This window comes from Diorhabda carinulata, chromosome X (genome assembly GCF_026250575.1).
Source record: "Diorhabda carinulata isolate Delta chromosome X, icDioCari1.1, whole genome shotgun sequence".
NCBI classification, from domain to species: domain Eukaryota; kingdom Metazoa; phylum Arthropoda; class Insecta; order Coleoptera; family Chrysomelidae; genus Diorhabda; species Diorhabda carinulata.
Genome location: NC_079472.1, coordinates 1,654,527 through 1,675,062, shown reverse-complemented (window position 1 = coordinate 1,675,062; position 20,536 = coordinate 1,654,527). Strand labels below are relative to the sequence as shown.

At 31.7% G+C, this 20,536-nt stretch overlaps 1 protein-coding gene across 1 annotated transcript; it reads right to left on the bottom strand.

Annotated features, from left to right (window-relative positions):
* Nucleotides 1-10,396: 10,396 nt before the first annotated feature.
* Nucleotides 10,397-15,284, bottom strand: LOC130901477 (uncharacterized). Its single transcript, XM_057812907.1, has 4 exons — nt 15,198-15,284; nt 12,599-12,722; nt 11,374-11,843; nt 10,397-10,536 (listed from the first exon to the last, which is right to left on the bottom strand). The coding sequence occupies exons 2-4, from the start codon at nt 12,715-12,717 to the stop codon at nt 10,421-10,423; spliced, it is 705 nt and encodes a 234-aa protein (XP_057668890.1). The 5' UTR covers nt 12,718-12,722; nt 15,198-15,284; the 3' UTR covers nt 10,397-10,420.
* Between the last annotated feature and the right edge of the window lie 5,252 nt (nt 15,285-20,536).

Sequence of the window (20,536 nt, the reverse complement as noted above, 5' to 3'; positions counted from 1 at the left end):
GTTTTATAGACAAATGTTAGTTTATTTTTCGAATAAGACAGTTTCTAAACCCAAATTTAGGTTTATTTTACAAAGAAGACAGTTTTAAAAACAAATGTAAGTTTACTTTTCGAATAAGAAAGTTTCTAAACCCAAATTTAGGTTTATTTTACAATAAAGACAGTTTTAAAGACAAATGTAAGCTTACTTTTCGAATAAGACAGTTTCTGAAGACAAATTTATGTTTAATTTTTAATAAAGACAGTTTTAAAGACAAATGTAAGCTTACTTTTCGAATAAGACAGTTTCTAAACCCAAATTTAGGTTTATTTTACAATAAAGACAGTTTTAAAGACAAATGTAAGCTTACTTTTCGAATAAGACAGTTTCTAAACCCAAATTTAGGTTTATTTTACAATAAAGACAGTTTTAAAGACAAATGTAAGTTTACTTTTCGAATAAGACAGTTTCTAAACCCAAATTTAGGTTTATTTTACAATAAAGACAGTTTTAAAGACATATGTAAGTTTACTTTTCGAATAAGACAGTTTCTAAATCCAAATTTAGGTTTATTTTACAATAAAGACAGTTTTAAAGACAAATGTAAGTTTACTTTTCGAATAAGACAGTTTCTAAACCCAAATTTAGGTTTATTTTACAATAAAGACAGTTTTAAAGACAAATGTAAGTTTACTTTTCGAATAAGACAGTTTCTAAACCCAAATTTAGGTTTATTTTACAATAAAGACAGTTTTAAAGACAAATGTAAGTTTACTTTTCGAATAAGACAGTTTCTAAACCCAAATTTAGGTTTATTTTACAATAAAGACAGTTTTAAAGACAAATGTAAGTTTACTTTTCGAATAAGACAGTTTCTAAACCCAAATTTAGGTTTATTTTACAATAAAGACAGTTTTATAGACAAATGTTAGTTTATTTTTCGAATAAGACAGTTTCTAAACCCAAATTTAGGTTTATTTTACAAAGAAGACAGTTTTAAAAACAAATGTAAGTTTACTTTTCGAATAAGAAAGTTTCTAAACCCAAATTTAGGTTTATTTTACAATAAAGACAGTTTTAAAGACAAATGTAAGCTTACTTTTCGAATAAGACAGTTTCTGAAGACAAATTTATGTTTAATTTTTAATAAAGACAGTTTTAAAGACAAATGTAAGCTTACTTTTCGAATAAGACAGTTTCTAAACCCAAATTTAGGTTTATTTTACAATAAAGACAGTTTTAAAGACAAATGTAAGCTTACTTTTCGAATAAGACAGTTTCTAAACCCAAATTTAGGTTTATTTTACAATAAAGACAGTTTTAAAGACAAATGTAAGTTTACTTTTCGAATAAGACAGTTTCTAAACCCAAATTTAGGTTTATTTTACAATAAAGACAGTTTTAAAGACAAATGTAAGTTTACTTTTCGAATAAGACAGTTTCTAAATCCAAATTTAGGTTTATTTTACAATAAAGACAGTTTTAAAGACAAATGTAAGTTTACTTTTCGAATAAGACAGTTTCTAAATCCAAATTTAGGTTTATTTTACAATAAAGACAGTTTTAAAGACAAATGTAAGTTTACTTTTCGAATAAGACAGTTTCTAAACCCAAATTTAGGTTTATTTTACAATAAAGACAGTTTTAAAGACAAATGTAAGTTTACTTTTCGAATAAGACAGTTTCTAAACCCAAATTTAGGTTTATTTTACAATAAAGACAGTTTTAAAGACAAATGTAAGCTTACTTTTCGAATAAGACAGTTTCTGAAGACAAATTTATGTTTAATTTTTAATAAAGACAGTTTTGAAGACAAATTCAAGTTTATTTTTCAATTGTAATAGAGTAAACACAATCCTGTGAAACACAGGTCAAAATATGTCACCAAAAGGAACCTTATAGGGCAATATGAAAAATACAAAGCTTGTATGTGGTGATGTTGTTATTGCTTTGAATTATGTTAGTTTTCCTGTTAGCAAAATGAATTATAATCTATGAAAATACAAATTATCTCGTAGTTGTATACATCTTTTCGTAAATATCAGTTTTCAAACACATAAAATTTATTTGCTCCCTTTTAAGTTATACCCCTGAATATATCATGTTCCATTATTTAATATATTTATCTAAAAAACTTATTATGTCAAATTAGGGTAGGGAGATGAAAGTATCACGTGTTCCAATTTCTCACGCGTTCTAGATATTTTTTTTTTTTCTATTGAACGTTCACTTTTTTGAAAATTGTGGTCACTATACCACAATTGACTTTCAAAACTATCCCTTATGGCAGTATATATATTTTTTTCAAGGTAATCATTTAATGTTAGTGAAATGAGAATGTAGGGCACGCTTGGCAGGTAAAATTTTTTTTTGTATTTCAAAAATTTACATAATGCGTTAGACATTTCAATAGGGACGTTTTTGGATTCTTTTTTCCACAAATTTACCGCTAAATCATCCGATTATTAAGATCACTTTGGTATCCAACAAGAAATAGATAAATCTTACTTTAAAAATGTCCAATTTAATCAAATTCTATCACAGATTTTTTTTAACAATCTTTTCAACCATGAGACATTAAACAAAACAGTGTGATTTGGATACAAACATTAGATCAGTAATCCTTTGATTCTAGTGTACGAGAGTAGTCCCAGAAGTACCTAGTCTGACATAGAGATGGCGGTAGCTGCTTGGAAAATACCACTGTATGAGAAAGTACACCACCTGACATTTTGATCGATGTACTAGCTAAATCTGGGAGTAACGCCGATTCATCAAAAGATCAAGTTACACAAATTCAAGTTTATTTTTCAATAAAGACAGTTTTAAAGACAAATGTAAGTTTGCTTCTTGAATAAGACAGTTTCTAAACACAAATTTAAGTTTATTTTCCAATAAAGACAGTTTCAAAGACAAATCTAAGTTCGTTTTTGGAATAAGACAGTTTCTAAACACAAATTTAAGTTTATTTTCCAATAAAGACAGTTTTAAAGACAAATCTAAGTTTACTTTTTGAATAAGACAGTTTCTAAACACCAATTTAAGATTATTTTCCAATAAAGACAGTTTTGAAGACAAATCTAAGTTCGTTTTTGCAATAAGACAGTTTCTAAACACAAATTTAAGTTTATTTTCCAATAAAGACAGTTTCAAAGACAAATCTAAGTTCGTTTTTGGAATAAGACAGTTTCTAAACACAAATTTAAGTTTATTTTCCAATAAAGACAGTTTTAAAGACAAATCTAAGTTCGTTTTTGCAATAAGACAGTTTCTAAACACAAATTTAAGTTTATTTTCCAATAAAGACAGTTTTAAAGACAAATCTAAGTTTACTTTTTGAATACGACAGTTTCTAAACACAAATTTAAGTTTATTTTCCATTAAAGACAGTTTTAAAGACAAATCTAAGTTTACTTTTCGAATAAGACAGTTTAGAAACACAAATTTAAGTTTATTTTTTATTAAAAACAGTTTTAAAGACAAATATAAGTTTACTTTTCGAATAAGACAGTTTCTAAACACAAATTTAAGTTTATTTTCCAATAAAGACAGTTTTAAAGACAAATCTAAGTTTACTTTTCGAATAAGACAGTTTAGAAACACAAATTTAAGTTTATTTTTTATTAAAAACAGTTTTAAAGACAAATATAAGTTTACTTTTCGAATAAGACAGTTTACAAACGCAAATTTAAGTTTATTTTCCAATAAAGACAGTTTTAAAGATAAATCTAAGTTCGTTTTTGCAATAAGACAGTTTCTAAACACAAATTTAAGTTTATTTTCCAATAAAGACAGTTTTAAAGAAAAATCTAAGTTTACTTTTCGAATAAGACAGTTTACAAACACAAATTTAGATTTATTTAAAAAAAACGTGGTTCTTTTTGTTGTTAAATAAAACTTAACCTCATTCGTCTCACTGAAACATCAAAAACCATAAAACACGATCTTGATTTTAAATGAAGTGACAGATTTGTTATAAACTTCATTCTAGCATTAAAGAAAATTCTCGGAAAAAGCAAATATTGTTGTAAAGATGAATATCAATAAATTCATTAAAAATCCCAACGAAACGTCTAGCATTATGTTGTAAAACTATTCTATGCAGATGTCGTTTCTAAAACTCATTTAAAGTTTCTTCGAAATACTAGTTGCATTATTATATTTAGAGAAAAAAGTTTAGAGAAATAATTTATGAAAATCTATAGATGTTCGTCTTAAATATATTTTCTCGAATTAGCGTCTTGTTCATAGCGTTCCGATCAAATTTCTGATTACCTCAGAATCGTTACCAACTCCCCGGGGAGTACGCCATCTAAACCATTTACACAACGTGCAGAAATCGCTGGCGTATCTAGTTGAATTTCAAACAGGATACAAAATGCAGTTATTTAAAACGATTATATACTTTTTAAAGGCAAATAAAGATTTGTTTTTTGAAAAAGACAGTTTCTAAAGTCAAATATGTTTCCTTTCTGAATAAGACAGTTTAGAAACCCAAATTTAGGTTTATTTCACAATAAAGACAGTTTTAAAGACAAATGTAAGTTTACTTTTCGAATAAGACAGTTTCTAAACCCAAATTTAGGTTTATTTTATAGTAAAAACAGTTTTAAAGACAAATGTAAGTTTACTTTTCGAATAAGACAGTTTCTAAACCCAAATTTAGGTTTATTTTACAATAAAGACAGTTTTAAAGACAAATGTAAGCTTACTTTTCGAATAAGACAGTTTCTAAACCCAAATTTAGGTTTATTTTACAATAAAGACAGTTTTAAAGACAAATGTAAGCTTACTTTTCGAATAAGACAGTTTCTAAACCCAAATTTAGGTTTATTTTATAGTAAAAACAGTTTTAAAGACAAATGTAAGTTTACTTTTCGAATAAGACAGTTTCTAAACCCAAATTTAGGTTTATTTTACAATAAAGACAGTTTTATAGACAAATGTAAGTTTACTTTTCGAATAAGACAGTTTACAAACACAAATTTAAGTTTATTTTCCAATAAAGACAGTTTTAAAGACAATTATAAGTTTACTTTTCGAATAAGACAGTTTCTAAACACAATTTTAGGTTTATTTTCCAATAAAGACAGTTTTAAAGACAGATGCAAGTTTACTTTTCGAATAAGACAGTTTACAAACGCAAATTTAAGTTTATTTTCCAATAAAGACAGTTTTAAAGACAGATGTAAGTTTACTTTTCGAATAAGACAGTTTACAAACGCAAATTTAAGTTTATTTTCCAATAAAGACAGTTTTAAAGACAATTATAAGTTTACTTTTCGAATAAGACAGTTTACAAACGCAAATTTAAGTTTATTTTCCAATAAAGACAGTTTTAAAGACAGATGTAAGTTTACTTTTCGAATAAGACAGTTTACAAACGCAAATTTAAGTTTATTTTCCAATAAAGACAGTTTTAAAGACAATTATAAGTTTACTTTTCGAATAAGACAGTTTACAAACGCAAATTTAAGTTTATTTTCCAATAAAGACAGTTTTAAAGACAGATGTAAGTTTACTTTTCGAATAAGACAGTTTACAAACGCAAATTTAAGTTTATTTTCCAATAAAGACAGTTTTAAAGACAATTATAAGTTTACTTTTCGAATAAGACAGTTTCTAAACACAAATTTAAGTTTATTTTCCAATAAAGACACTTTTAAAGACAAATATAAGTTTACTTTCCGAATAAGACAGTTTAGAAACACAAATTTAAGTTTATTTTTTATTAAAAACAGTTTTAAAGACAAATGTAAGTTTGCGTTTTGAATAAGACAGTTTCTGAACACAAATGTAAATTTACTTTTCGAATAAGATAGTTTTAAAGACAAATATAAGTTTACATTTCGAATAAGACAGTTTACAAACACAAATTTAAGTTTATGTAGTATTAAAGACAGTTTTAAAGACAAATGTAAGTTTACCTTTAGAATAAGACAGTTTATAAACCCAAATTTAAGTTAATGTAGTATTAAAGACAGTTTTAAAGACAAATATATGTTTACTTTTCGAATAAGACAGTTTCTGAACTCAAAATTAGGTTTATTTTTTATTAAAGACAGTTTTAAAGACAAATGTAAGTTTACCTTTAGAATAAGACAGTTTATAAACACAAATTTAAGTTTATTTTTTATTAAAGACAGTTTTAAAGATAAATGTAAGTTTGCGTTTTGAATAAGACAGTTTCTGAACACAAATGTAAATTTAATTTTCGAATAAGACAGTTTTAAAGACAAATATAAGTTTACATTTCGAATAAGACAGTTTACAAACGCAAATTTAAGTTTATTTTTTATTAAAGACAGTTTTAAAGACAAATGTAAGCTTACTTTTCGAATAAGACAGTTTACAAACACAAATTTAAGTTTGTAATACAGTAAATACAATTCTGTTAAACACAAGTCAAAATATGTCACCAAAAGGAACAAGACATTGAAAAAACTGTCGAGAGAATAAAAAACAGCCACCGTCTTTAAATATCTTGTGTCTATGACGTATATGCAAAAATATTTCATATTGAGTTAAATTCCTTGGTTTTCGTACACCCCTGGTCGTTGAAAATAGATTTGAACACCCCTAAGAACCATCCCCTTGACGGTCTTTGTAGTAATTCGAAAATTTATCTGGTCAACGGCAATGGTTCACAGCTTGACGTCCCAAAGCTACATCACTAAAAGAATCTTTTGTGTTTGTCAATTTTTGAAATATTGCACAGGTATACAGCTTCGTCTTTTGTAAACTTTCGGCTTTTGTTGTTTTCGAATATTCATAAAATGTGCTTGTTTTAAAAATTTTTAAAGAAACTAATCTTCGATTTAAAGAAATTCTAACGATTTTTTTTTCATTTAATCTCATAGGAAATAATTTATTAATACCGAATACGACCATTTCAAAAGAGGCGCTCCTCCCAAAAACCACAACCCTACATTGTTAAATCCCCTTCAATTTCATATAACTATAATTTCAAATCAATACTGTTGCAATTTTCAAATTACTTAAATAATTTTTGAACCCCTTCGATACAAAATCTTTAACAAACAATTGATTTCGCCCGCTTTATTTGTTATAAAAACTACCCCCGATAATACGAGGCAATCATAGTTGTTAACTAACCCTTTTGGGGAAAATTGTGTATCCCCCGAAATTAAAATAATAAAAACTGAGATTCTGAAATAATTTTTGTTTCAGGAACCGAATAAAATCGATCAAGGACTCACTATTCATTTCTACTTTAACCACAGGGGATGCAAAATAAAAACCGTTGAATACTAAATTCAAACGTGTCTAATGACGAAATTTGAGGATTTTTTTGTTTGTTATTTATAGAGCTTAACATTCATGAACTTCGCTATCATTTTTTATGTAACACTCTTTTATAAACTACGAGGTTTGTTCGATTAGTACAGTCCAAATGCCCTGGGTGTTAAAAATTGTACGGCCGTATCAAAAACGTTTTTGCCACTCCACCACCATCCTTGTCGGTTCCTTTTTAAGGAAACTTAACACTTGAGGAAAGCATTGGACGTACCTTAGTACATCAGAACCCAGGATATCTACCCAGATCAGAAAAATGATGGTTGAAACCACCAAAAGAAGATTTCAAGCACTGAAGACCCGTTTCTATATCCAATTGAGAGCTGATGGACTATAAAAGACATCTGAGGCCAAGAAATAGGTATACCACGACCAGAAATGAAACAAATAAAAGAAAGGAAACAATGAAAGGAAAGGGATCATCTATTATAGATCTGAGTTAGCTACCACATGGAAAATACAAGGAAGAAGCTAGAGGTGAACCCCAAACTCCACCACCATCTTTGTCGGCTGCTTTTAAAGGAAACTTAACGCTTGAGGAAAGCATTGGACGTACCTTAGTACATCAGAACCCAGGATATCTACCCAGATCAGAAAAATCATGGTTGAAACCACCAAAAGAAGATTTCAAGCACTGAAGACCCGTTTCTATATCCAATTGAGAGCTGATGGACTATAAAAGACATCTGAGGCCAAGAAAATAGGTGTACCACGACCAGAAATGAAACAAATAAAAGAAAAGAAACAATGAATGGAAAGGGATCATCTATTAAAGATCTGAGTTAGCTACCACATGGAAAATACAAGGAAGAAGCTAGAGGTGAACCCCAAACTCCATTACCATCCTTGTCGGTTGCTTTTTAAGGAAACTTAACGCTTGAGGAAAGCATTGGACGTACCTTAGTACATCAGAACCCAGGATATCTACCCAGATCAGAAAAATCATGGTTGAAACCACCAAAAGAAGATTTCAAGCACTGAAGACCCGTTTCTATATCCAATTGAGAGCTGATGGACTATAAAAGACATCTGAGGCCAAGAAAATAGGTGTACCACGACCAGAAATGAAACAAATAAAAGAAAAGAAACAATGAATGGAAAGGGATCATCTATTAAAGATCTGAGTTAGCTACCACATGGAAAATACAAGGAAGAAGCTAGAGGTGAACCCCAAACTCCATTACCATCTTTGTCGGCTGCTTTTTAAGGAAACTTAACGCTTGAGGAAAGCATTGGACGTACCTTAGTACATCAGAACCCAGGATATCTACCCAGATCAGAAAAATCATGGTTGAAACCACCAGAAGATGATTTCAAGCACTGAAGACCCGTTTCTATATCAAATTGAGAGCTGATGGACTATAAAAGACATCTGAGGCCAAGAAAATAGGTGTACCACTACCAGAAATGAAACAAATAAAAGAAAAGAAACAATGAAAGGAAAGGGATCATCTATTATAGATCTGAGTTAGCTACCACATGGAAAATACAAGGAAGAAGCTAGAGGTGAACCCCAAACTCCACCACCATCTTTGTCGGCTGCTTTTTAAGGAAACTTAACGCTTGAGGAAGGCATTGAACGTACTTTAGTACATCAGAACCACTAGAAGATGATTTCAAGCACTGATGTACATTTCTCAATAAATAACGTTGGGGGATTTTGATAATTTGATTGGATTCAACGTTTCGAAGGGTTTGTTGTAGCAAAAAACACTAGTAGTTTGAAAAATACAGTACTGTTAATTTTAATTTGATCACCCTGTACGAAAAACAATGTTTTCCTCATTTTCATTCGTATATTAGATGAAATTTCGTCCAACTGATCTTCGAAACAACTTTTAACGAACCAATCGACTAACTAGATTCAAAGGTATTTCCGGAATAGTGTATTGAGAAAAAAACTTTCAATTTCCGTTACACATTCTTCGTCTACTCACAGATATACATCGCCAAGGTTATTCCCATGATCATTACTTGATGATTCATTTGAATATTCAGTTCGTAGACCAGACGAAATGAATTATAAATTTCTTATTTAGTTGAAAATTCGTTTCCAAATTTCCTCGAATCTCTCATTGATTTCATATTGATTTTAGTCCGATTTTAGCGTGAAAATGCCACTTCAGCACCAAGTTCGCACATCTCCGATATCAGTTTTCGAAATATTCGTTTCACTTTACCTGGACTATTATTTAAATATATATTTTTCGTATTTATTTAGCGGCATTGTCCGACTATATCACGCGGATATATCTTAAACCATTCGGTCAAAAATTCCGAGCGGTTCAAGGTTAGTTTAGTGCGTTAAGAGACTGTAATACCAAGGATAATATAAAAAATATTTGTGGGTGGTATCAAAATTAGTTAAATCATTCTAATTAAGTTGATGAAACAGTTGACATATGGCAACACTGATGTGAATACGTCAAATCTGTCATTGTTGTCATAAAATTTGACATTTTAAATTGTGAACGTGTCGTACGAGGGCTATTCGAGTTGTTTACTCGAAATAAACGACGAATTGTTATTGTATGCCATATCAATCAGAAACTAAACAACAATCGACTGTATGGGTGTTTCAAGACGAGTCAAAAGTTGTTTGAACACGAAGCACTTTCAAACAAACGGTCTTTCAAAAAAAAAACGTTTTTGAACAGTCTAAATATCGTTACCAAATTCCAAATTGCGTTCTCAAGAGGTATCCTATACTGATGGGGCTAGAAAATGGTGAATTAGGCTGAAATATGACACCCAATAACCAATTTTGGTATACCGATGTTTTTAATTTTAGGTCTCTTTTATAATGACAGATGAAAATATGACGTTTCGACTTCTTTTATTCTATAACAATAAAAAACAAAAGAAGTATTATTATATATCAAGTACCTTGTATTAATTGTGACGCTGTTAACGTAGGGCAGACATCCCAGTATTTATAAAATAGACTGAAAGTTCATCAATACGATAAAAATCAAAAAAAACATAATTTAATAGGCGAAAAAGAGAATTTTCGGGAATTGTTAGGTTAGGTTAACAAGAAATATGTAGTAAGACACGAAACTAATTTGGATCTGATTGGAAAAAACTCATAATCAAGTAATTCATATAGATAATATATTGAAATTTATCTTTGTTTTGTTTCAATGGACAACTGATTACATCCAACGACAAAATCTTCTTCTTTATCCTCGATATTATTCTTAATATGATCCTCGACGTGCGTCAGGTCTTTACCAAAGTCTAAAACAAATATCAAGATTTAAAATCTACGTAGAAACGGATTTATAAATTCAGATTTGAAACACGTGCCGCGTCGATTGTCTAGTGGAATTTTTCGAGCAGCTACCGCGATCTGTAGGTCAGAACAGGTACTTCTAGAATTACATATGGAGGGGAAGCTCCAAAAGAAGACCAAAAACGAAGATTTTAAATTTTGAATAAAATACAGGGTGTACAATTAAAAATAATCATAAATTATGTAGATAACTTTGAATAGTTCAAATATTGATGCGTAGATGTCGCTGCTAGTATTAAATTCTTATAATTTTTAGTTAGTTCTAACCTTCAAAAGACACGTACATAAATTTGACAGTTGTCTTGACATTATTTTATTAGTTGTAGCATAACTTTGGTGAGTTTCAAAAAAATGTGTACAAAGGAAGTTTTTATCGGTAATATAACATCGATTTTTGACAAAAATACACTATTGAATCCTTGGTAAACATTATTTCGACTCTACCCAAGGAAAATCAACCGTTGGAAAGGAAATATAAGCAGCGATGCTTACGTAGAGTTACTGGACAATTTGAAGGACGAAATTTTGGAACAAGGACTCGATTTAAAGAAGAAGAAAATGCTATTTCATCGAGACAATCATTAATATGAAAATTATATCAAAATTGTATAAATTGATTATCAAATCGCTTCCACATCCGGTGTATTCTCCAGACCTAGCACCAAGTGACGTATTCCAGTTTTGTGACGCTAGCTGGATGGAAATTGAGTGTCTACGATGAAAATGAAACTTTTTTCGAGTTTTTATACGAATTTTATTAAAAAAAAATTATCTATACTTACTTTCCTTCCTTCGTAATTGATTATAATCGATAATGGAAACTGTAGAAGAAATTTCAACTCTAATAATTTGTTGGGTTTGAGGACTGGCCGGTTTCGATAACGAAAATTTTCTCGATTTGTTTCCTTTTTTATCATTTCCTTCGATATAATCACCATTTCGAGATTTATCCCATAATTCTTTTATATCCGGATCGATTTCGTCATCTTGAGGTTTATCAACGACTTGTGTGCAATCCAGTATTTCTATAATTTCGTTTATATCGTAAGCGTTTTCGTCTAGTACATCTAAAGTTTTCCTAAAACTTTTCCCGTCGCCTGATTTTAGTCTCGGTCTTTTTTTGGACCATTTGTCCAAGGAGCTGCCGGTGTTGTAAGCGGGCAGGTTTTCCGGCAATTTCAAAGTATTTACGGATAATTTCGGCGATTTTTTTCTATCCGAGAATAATTTTCTTATAGACGATACGGAATATCTGGAAAAACTCATTTTTCTCATCCTCAAAATTTCGAAAATAAAAGCGGGCTATCGAGGGACATAATGTGTTGTACGAGAATGGTTCCGAAAGTACCTGGCGTCAACTAAATACGCGCAAGATGGTTCCCGCGCCAGCTCACAACTTCCACCGAGTATTCGGCAACGTTTCACAGAAATAAAAACAGTTTTATAACCGTGGATAAAACATGGGTCCATTCTTTACACTTGAAAGAAAAAAAACAAATCGAAACAATGTACTGAAGAGGGCGAACCGGCTCCAAATAAGGCAAAGATCATTCCATCTGCAGGTAAGGTCGTGGTGTCGATTTTTCGGGAAGCGCATGGGATAATTTCCATTGAATATCTTGGAAAACTATCAACTGCATATCATGCGAACTTATTACAACGTTCTGAGCCTAGAAATCAAGCAAAAAGCATCAAAATATGGAGATGTGTTTTCTTTGTTGAACCAGGTACTTTCGGGCGCGCCCTCGTAAAACAGAACAAACATTCACTCAATTTGAATAGTGTTTCACACATTTGAAGGATCGCCATCTTGTTAATAGATGGCAAACTAATATTTTAGAGGGAAAATCATTTTTGAGCATTATAGACACTTCCATTGAGCTACTTTCTAGAAAAATCTCATGTTTTCGATTGGAAAAGAGAAAAGTCACTAGTGGATAGACAAGGCGAATATGGAGGCTGTATTTCGTAATAGTTTCATTTATCTTGAACTAAATATCAACTCACCCTCTATGTTTTTGAGTAAAATACTTTGGACGCTCCTCCAAATCTCCTTGGAAATACTTATCAAGATGTTTCTTGGGACATTCTACTCTTTGGTACAATTTCATCGGAGTACACTTCATTTAACCTGAAAAAACGAATAATTCTATTCAGTAAACTCTTCCAAAGTACTGTACAATGTCCTACAGGCCCGATTCATAACCTCAACGTGGAAGCCATCTTGCGCAAAACTTCCTCGTGGCTGCCAAACGAATACTGAACAAAATGGTGTATCCGTGGTGTTTTCCAAGCAACTACCGCCATCTCCGGGTCTGGCCAGGTACTTCAGGGACTATTCTAATGTGACTATGCCACGTTACATTTGTTTTTGTGGAGAACATATTCTAGGAGGGAAGTATGAAGTAGAAACATGCTGTTTGATCCATCTCGCACCTCAGATTTTCTGAAAGGATCTTCCGTTTTTGAACTTCGTCCCTTCGACTATCAGAAAAATACGCAATCCCGTATTATCGACACATAAATTTCGAAACGGAGTCAAACTTCGGAAATTAGGTGATTAGCTTAAAATATGGACGCGGAGTATAGAAAAATAATTTAGTGGCTCGCATGTTTTTTGGATATAAAAATATCTTGCGTCCCGAAAAATATTTGATCCGCATAAATACAGAGTCGTTTCCAATTTTATAACAATTTCGACGTATCTTCTCGTTCTATATCATCTCGAACAACCACCAGCTTCTTTCCTTCACATTTTAGACATTGGACATCTTCCTACATCTCTCCCGAACGCCTCCCAGCTAAAAATCCACACTTTTATCTTTTCTGCAGAACCCTGAACATCGTGGACTTCTCCTTCTGCATCCTAACCCAACCTAACCTAACTTAACCTCGCCTAACCTAACCTAAAGGATTTAGAGGTTCTAGGTTCTAATTTTTTGTATTTTCCGTCACGAGTGGTATTATATACTCGGACTACCTTTTCGTTTACCTGAAATATCCGATTTGGAGCATCGAAACTTGTCACGCACCTCAATTATCAGTGGTATCAATCCGTCTATTATCTATGGTTGCGAAATACTCATTGATGGTCGCCGATGACGTTGGTAGACTGGAAATATCTCTTGGTTGCGACTGAAACGTCTTTTTTTTGGTGTGAGTTGATTCCAAGCCAGTTCCAATCGGCAGAGATCCTCGAATCAATATTGGAATTCAAATCAAACCTACAAACCAACAACTTTTTCTTTTGCGGGCAATTTTCCGTGGCCTTGGACCATTTGGGCAATTGAAAAGTGTCTTGCTTTGGATATTTGCTTATTCCCGGTCTTCCAGACCTTGAATCGACCCTTCAGCTTCTCGTTTTATCAATCTTTAGCTCTGTATAATCCCAGATTTTTTATGTATTGTAATATAAATATACTGAAACCAGCCCTGTCCTTGCCGAAAATATGAGAATAATTTCAGTATAATTAGTCTAGACACAATGATCATAAAATTTTTATAGGCCAAATATGATTTATAGCAAATTTGTTGTTTTTAAATTTAGATCGTTATAACTTTGTAATATTTCAATTACGAAAAATCCAGTGAAACCGCAATTTTTTATGATCGTTTCCATTGAATTTGTGAACGGGGAAAATCCCAGATTTCCTCCACGGTACCTGCAGTTGCAATTCGATGGGGAAAATCCCATTTTTTTGGATCCATCACTTCAATTTGTCTGATTTTTGTGTATCAGCTCAAGGAATGATTTGGGTCTAAACCCAGCTCAAGTTTCCACGTACTGAGTACAACAACCAATTGAAAGATTTTGATGGATGGTTCCATCGAATATTTTTTGCGCCTTGGTTGAAACTTGGGTCCATCTTTTCACGCTCTACACAAAAAAACTTTGGAAATAATGGACTGGAAAGGGAGAACCGGTTCCAAAGAAGACAAAGACCGTTCCATCCGCAATCGTCGATTTTTTGGGGATGCGCGTGGGATAATTTTCATTGACTACCAACAACAAGTATTTCGGGAAATTATTGCAACGTTTGAGCATAGAAACCAAGCAAAAACTATCCCATTGGGCTAAGAAGAAGATGCTGTTTTTGCCATGGACAAAATTAATGAATTAAAGTTCGAATTGCTACCCCTATTCGCCAGATTTAGCCACTCCGGATTATTCTCTATTGCCAGACTTGAAAAAATAGTTGGGTAATCCAAAATTTTCCAAAAATGAAATGTTTTTCATCAAAAAACAATATTTAGAATGTTTTATCTACAATAAAAAATATCCCAGTGAATCCACCAAATTTTCAAAAAAAAAATTAGTCATTTGAAAAGGATTGATTTATTTCGTTCATATTTTTATATAAAATACTTTTTGTAGATTTCTTAAATGTATATACATCACTCTAATAACCTACGAGGGACATTCAGTAAGTAAAAAAAGTTTTAGATTTAAAAAAACAAACCTAAATATAAAAAATTAATTAATTCCTCGTATAAATGATATTATTATTATTTCAAACTCAAATATGTTTAGATTTAAGTGAAAATTCATTAAAAAACGAATGAAATAATTGAATAATAATAAAATTTATAATTAAAGTCCACCTACCGATCGAGAACCGCCCGGCGACTTCACCAAATTTTTAAATATCATAGAGTGACTTAATGAGGTTAGTTTGCGCGCTCTATCGTGAATGATTTCATATTCCACAAGTCCGTAGAAAGTTTAAAAACGCGTGTACACCCTTTTTGTGTCCTAAAAGCGCCTGCTTATTACCCAGCACGCAATCAGCCGTCAGTTCACCAGGAAGTTACGTTACGATTCTACATAGAAACCATAACAAACATATTTTCATTCTATAGAATAATCAATCAAGATATTTACGAAAGAAAGTAAATAATTATAGCTCTTTATGTGGTTTTAAAAGCTTTTTTTGATCAAATTTGAGTTTATACGAGGGTTGGTGCGACTGACTTGTCAAACCGATATGACGTTTATGTAGTACCAACTTTCAAATATTGACATTTCGATTTTCATTTAGAAAAAAGTGACAGACAGTTTTAAAAACATTTCTTATTGCTTCTTGATGAAAAAAAAATACTGTACAAGCTCGAAAATGGTTTCTAAAGTCTTATCAGGACTCTACTTCATTAAAAAGAACAATTTTTTATTAATTTGCGGGCCAATTGAGGTGGTTTCTTCAGAAAACATCAAAACAGTTCACGAATTAATTAAATCTAGTCGAAAATCAAGATATTTACGTAAGAAACTAAATAATTATAGATTTTTATGTGGTTTTAAAAGTTTTTTTGATCAAATTTGAGTTTATACGAGGGTTGGTGCGACTGACTTGTCAAACCGATATGACGTTTATGTAGTACCAACTTTCAAATATTGACATTTCGATTTTCATTCAGAAAAAAGTGACAGACAGTTTTAAAAACATTTCTTATTGCTTCTTGATGAAAAAAAAATACTGTACAAGCTCGGCAATGGTTTCTAAAGTCTTATCGGGACTCTACTTCATTAAAAAGAACTATTTGTTATTAATTTGCGGGCCAATTGAGGTGGTTTCTTCAGAAAACATCAAAACAGTTCACGAATTAATTAAATCTAGTCGAAAATCAAGATATTTACGTGAGAAACTAAATAATTATAGATTTTTATGTGGTTTTAAAAGTTTTTTTGATCAAATTTGAGTTTATACGAGGGTTGGTGCGACTGACTTGTCAAACCGATATGACGTTTATGTAGTACCAACTTTCAAATATTGACATTTTGATCAGTCAGAAAAAAGTGACAGTTGTTATTGATTTGCGGGATTTAAACGATGATAATGAACGTTGTGGTCGTCCAATTGAGGTGGAAAACATCAAAAAAGTTCACGAATTAATTAAATCTAGTCGAAAATTGAAATCGAATATGAAAATTTAATAAATAAGTACCATTATACATACCAGGTTCATCGGCACGTTCCAAAATATTACTGACATAACCTCAAAAGATTTTGTACGTCATTTAACTCACCGTCGTTTAGTTTTTTTGTCATTTGGAATCATCGAAGCGTCTTTAAAAGCATCATTGATTCAAATAATCGGGTTATTCTACTAAATTTTCTTATAAAGATTAATTGTGTTGACGTTATTAAGTTTTGAAATGTTAGATTGGTCTATTGTTGCTCGTTAAACCAAAATCATTATCTTAGTTCTTCGCCGGCAATAAATTAAACAATTTTATGTTAGTTCGCAACACTGTAAAATTGCGTGCCGATTGCTATACATCATTCCCGCATCAGCATTAAACGTTTCTCTTTCCGAAAAAGAGAAAAACATTCGCGTGTTGATGAAAGATGATCGTAATTTTATTAACAGTTGTTAGTTGTTCATTTTACTCAAATTAACTCAAATACTTTCCAAATTTATGCAAAATAAGACAAAAATTTCATTAGAAAAACACAAAGGATTGATACAAACATTCGCGAGGACAATACGAGGTCCTTTTTGTTTTTAACTGCCCCACCTTGACTTCAACCCTTCTGATACTGTTTTGGATGTGGAATTGCCGTTTCGGAAAGTTTCTTTTTGTGATTGGGTCCATCTTTTCGCACCCTAAGCAAAAAAACTTTGAAAACAATGGACTGACAAGGGAGAATCGGGTCCAAAGAAGACAAAGACCAACCATATTGAGTAGAATCAGTGGATTGAGGTACCTCAGGCGCCCTATTCGCCAGATTTAGTCACATCGGATCATTTTCTGTAGTAGAGTATCGAATTTATCGAATATCAACAAGGGAAAAGCGTATAGAGCTAAAAGGGGATGAAAAATAAATATTTTCTCTCATTATTATCAATAATAATCGTATTGAGAAACAAAAAAAATCAAATCAGTGTAGAGCTGCGCCCTCGCATTTCTATGATGATTATAATTTTGAATAACCGCCCGGTAAATTAGATGTCTAAAGATTTAATTGTATAGTTTTGATTTTATAGTACCAAGCGGTGTTAGGTGTTCTAAAATAGAAAAGACCCTGCGGAAATTCACGTTAAATTAGCTTTCCATTGAATAATGGATTTTAATAGAAATTTCACGGGGGCGGTTCGAAAAGTTAAACGTTCAAATATTATTACAATGTTAGTTTCAATTTCATCGTTAAAACTTATGTAATACCCCCCGTAAAACACGTTTTTTTTTTAAAGATAATAAAATAATAAACTCTCTAATGGGACCAACGTTATTATTTTTAGAGATTTGTGGAAATATAGTTCGTTTTCGGAGTTCAAATGTCTTGGAAGTTGGAAAACTTCGAGGATGTAGATGGGTAAGGTCAGTTATCCCCGGAGAAAATATTATAACTTTGAAAATGAATAATGTCGGCAGTCTGGGTCATTATGTCGACCTTTTATCACATTCGCAGACGATTTTTTCGATGAAAACCTACAGGTTAAAATCAAGATATTTCGTATTAGAAAATTTAAGAAGATCCGAACTGAATACGAAATAATCGCATAAATAGAAACGGTTGTTAATCTATGCAGATGATGTCGTAGTTTCTTCGTTATTTCTGAGAAAACTGAGCTACTACGGCGTGAATTATATCGAATAAACATCTCCAAAAGGTTCTAATCTTCAAAACCAAGTTTGAAGTCATACTTTCTGGTAGAAAGCGCCGAGAAGATGATTCCCAATTACCATAACCTAAAAGGAATCGCTTAATATACAAATTAGTCAAAACACAACTGGAATTAGTATCAATCGAGTCGAATAAGGCGTGAATTATATCGAATAAACATCTCCAAAAGGTTCTAATCTTCAAAACCAAGTTTGAAGTCATATTTCCTGGTGGGAAGCGCCGAGAAGATGATTCCCAATTACCATAACCTAAAAGGAATCGCTTAATATACAAATTAGTCCAAAACACAACTGGAATTAGTATGAATCGAGTCGACTACGGCGTGAATTATATCGAATAAACATCTCCAAAAGGTTCTAATCTTCAAAACCAACTTTGAAGTCATATTTCCTGGTAGGAAGCGCCGAGATGATGATTCCCAATTATCATAACCTAAAAGGAATCGCTTAATATACAAATTAGTCAAAACACAACTGGAATTAGTATGAATCGAGTCGACTACGGCGTGAATTATATTAAATAAACATCTCCAAAAGGTTCTTATCTTCAAAACCAAGTTTGAAGTCATACTTTCTGGTAGGAAGCGCCGAGAAGATGATTCCCAATTATCATAACCTAAAAGGAATCGCTTAATATACAAATTAGTCCAAAACACAACTGGAATTAGTATGAATCGAATCGAATAAGGCGTGAATTATATCGAATAAACATCTCCAAAAGGTTCTTATCTTCAAAACCAAGTTTGAAGTCATATTTCCTGGTAGGAAGCGCCGAGAAGATGATTCCCAATTACCATAACCTAAAAGGAATCGCTTAATATACAAATTAGTCAAAACACAACTGGAATTAGTATCAATCGAATCGAATAAGGCGTGAATTATATCGAATAAACATCTCCAAAAGGTTCTTATCTTCAAAACCAAGTTTGAAGTCATACTTTCTGGTAGGAAGCGCCGAGAAGATGATTCCCAATTACCATAACCTAAAAGGAATCGCTTAATATACAAATTAGTCAAAACACAACTGGAATTAGTATGAATCGAGTCGACTACGGCGTGAATTATATTAAATAAACATCTCCAAAAGGTTCTTATCTTCAAAACCAAGTTTGAAGTCATACTTTCTGGTAGGAAGCGCCGAGAAGATGATTCCCAATTATCATAACCTAAAAGGAATCGCTTGATATACAAATTAGTCCAAAACACAACTGGAATTAGTATGAATCGAGTCGACTACGGCGTGAATTATATTAAATAAACATCTCCAAAAGGTTCTAATCTTCAAAACCAAGTTTGAAGTCATATTTCCTGGTGGGAAGCGCCGAGAAGATGATTCCCAATTAACATAACCTAAAAGGAATCGCTTAATATACAAATTAGTCAAAACACAACTGGAATTAGTATGAATCGAGTCGACTACGGCGTGAATTATATTAAATAAACATCTCCAAAAGGTTCTAATCTTCAAAACCAAGTTTGAAGTCATATTTCCTGGTGGGAAGCGCCGAGAAGATGATTCCCAATTAACATAACCTAAAAGGAATCGCTTGATATACAAATTAGTCGAAAACACAACTGGAATTAGTATGAATCGAGTCGACTACGGCGTGAATTATATTAAATAAACATCTCCAAAAGGTTCTTATCTTCAAAACCAAGTTTGAAGTCATACTTTCTGGTAGGAAGCGCCGAGAAGATGATTCCCAATTACCATAACCTAAAAGGAATCGCTTGATATACAAATTAGTCAAAACACAACTGGAATTAGTATCAATCGAGTCGAATAAGGCGTGAATTATATTAAATAAACATCTCCAAAAGGTTCTTATCTTCAAAACCAAGTTTGAAGTCATACTTTCTGGTAGGAAGCGCCGAGAAGATGATTCCCAATTATCATAACCTAAAAGGAATCGCTTGATATACAAATTAGTCGAAAACACAACTGGAATTAGTATGAATCGAGTCGACTACGGCGTGAATTATATTAAATAAACATCTCCAAAAGGTTCTTATCTTCAAAACCAAGTTTGAAGTCATACTTTCTGGTAGGAAGCGCCGAGAAGATGATTCCCAATTACCATAACCTAAAAGGAATCGCTTGATATACAAATTAGTCAAAACACAACTGGAATTAGTATCAATCGAGTCGAATAAGGCGTGAATTATATTAAATAAACATCTCCAAAAGGTTCTAATCTTCAAAACCAACTTTGAAGTCATATTTCCTGGTGGGAAGCGCCGAGAAGATGATTCCCAATTATCATAACCTAAAAGGAATCGCTTAATATACAAATTAGTCCTAAACACAACTGGAATTA

What these genes read in the sequence shown, in the direction of transcription:
- LOC130901477 (XM_057812907.1), bottom strand. Translation starts at nt 12,717, where the DNA reads ATGAAGTGTACTCCGATGAAATTGTACCAAAGAGTAGAATGTCCCAAG. An exon ending in TTTACTCAAAAACATAGAGG is followed by an intron (nt 11,844 to 12,598) that starts GTGAGTTGATAT and finishes GAGTTTTTCCAG; the next exon opens with ATATTCCGTATCGTCTATAA. An exon ending in TCAATTACGAAGGAAGGAAA is followed by an intron (nt 10,537 to 11,373) that starts GTAAGTATAGAT and finishes TATTTGTTTTAG; the next exon opens with ACTTTGGTAAAGACCTGACG.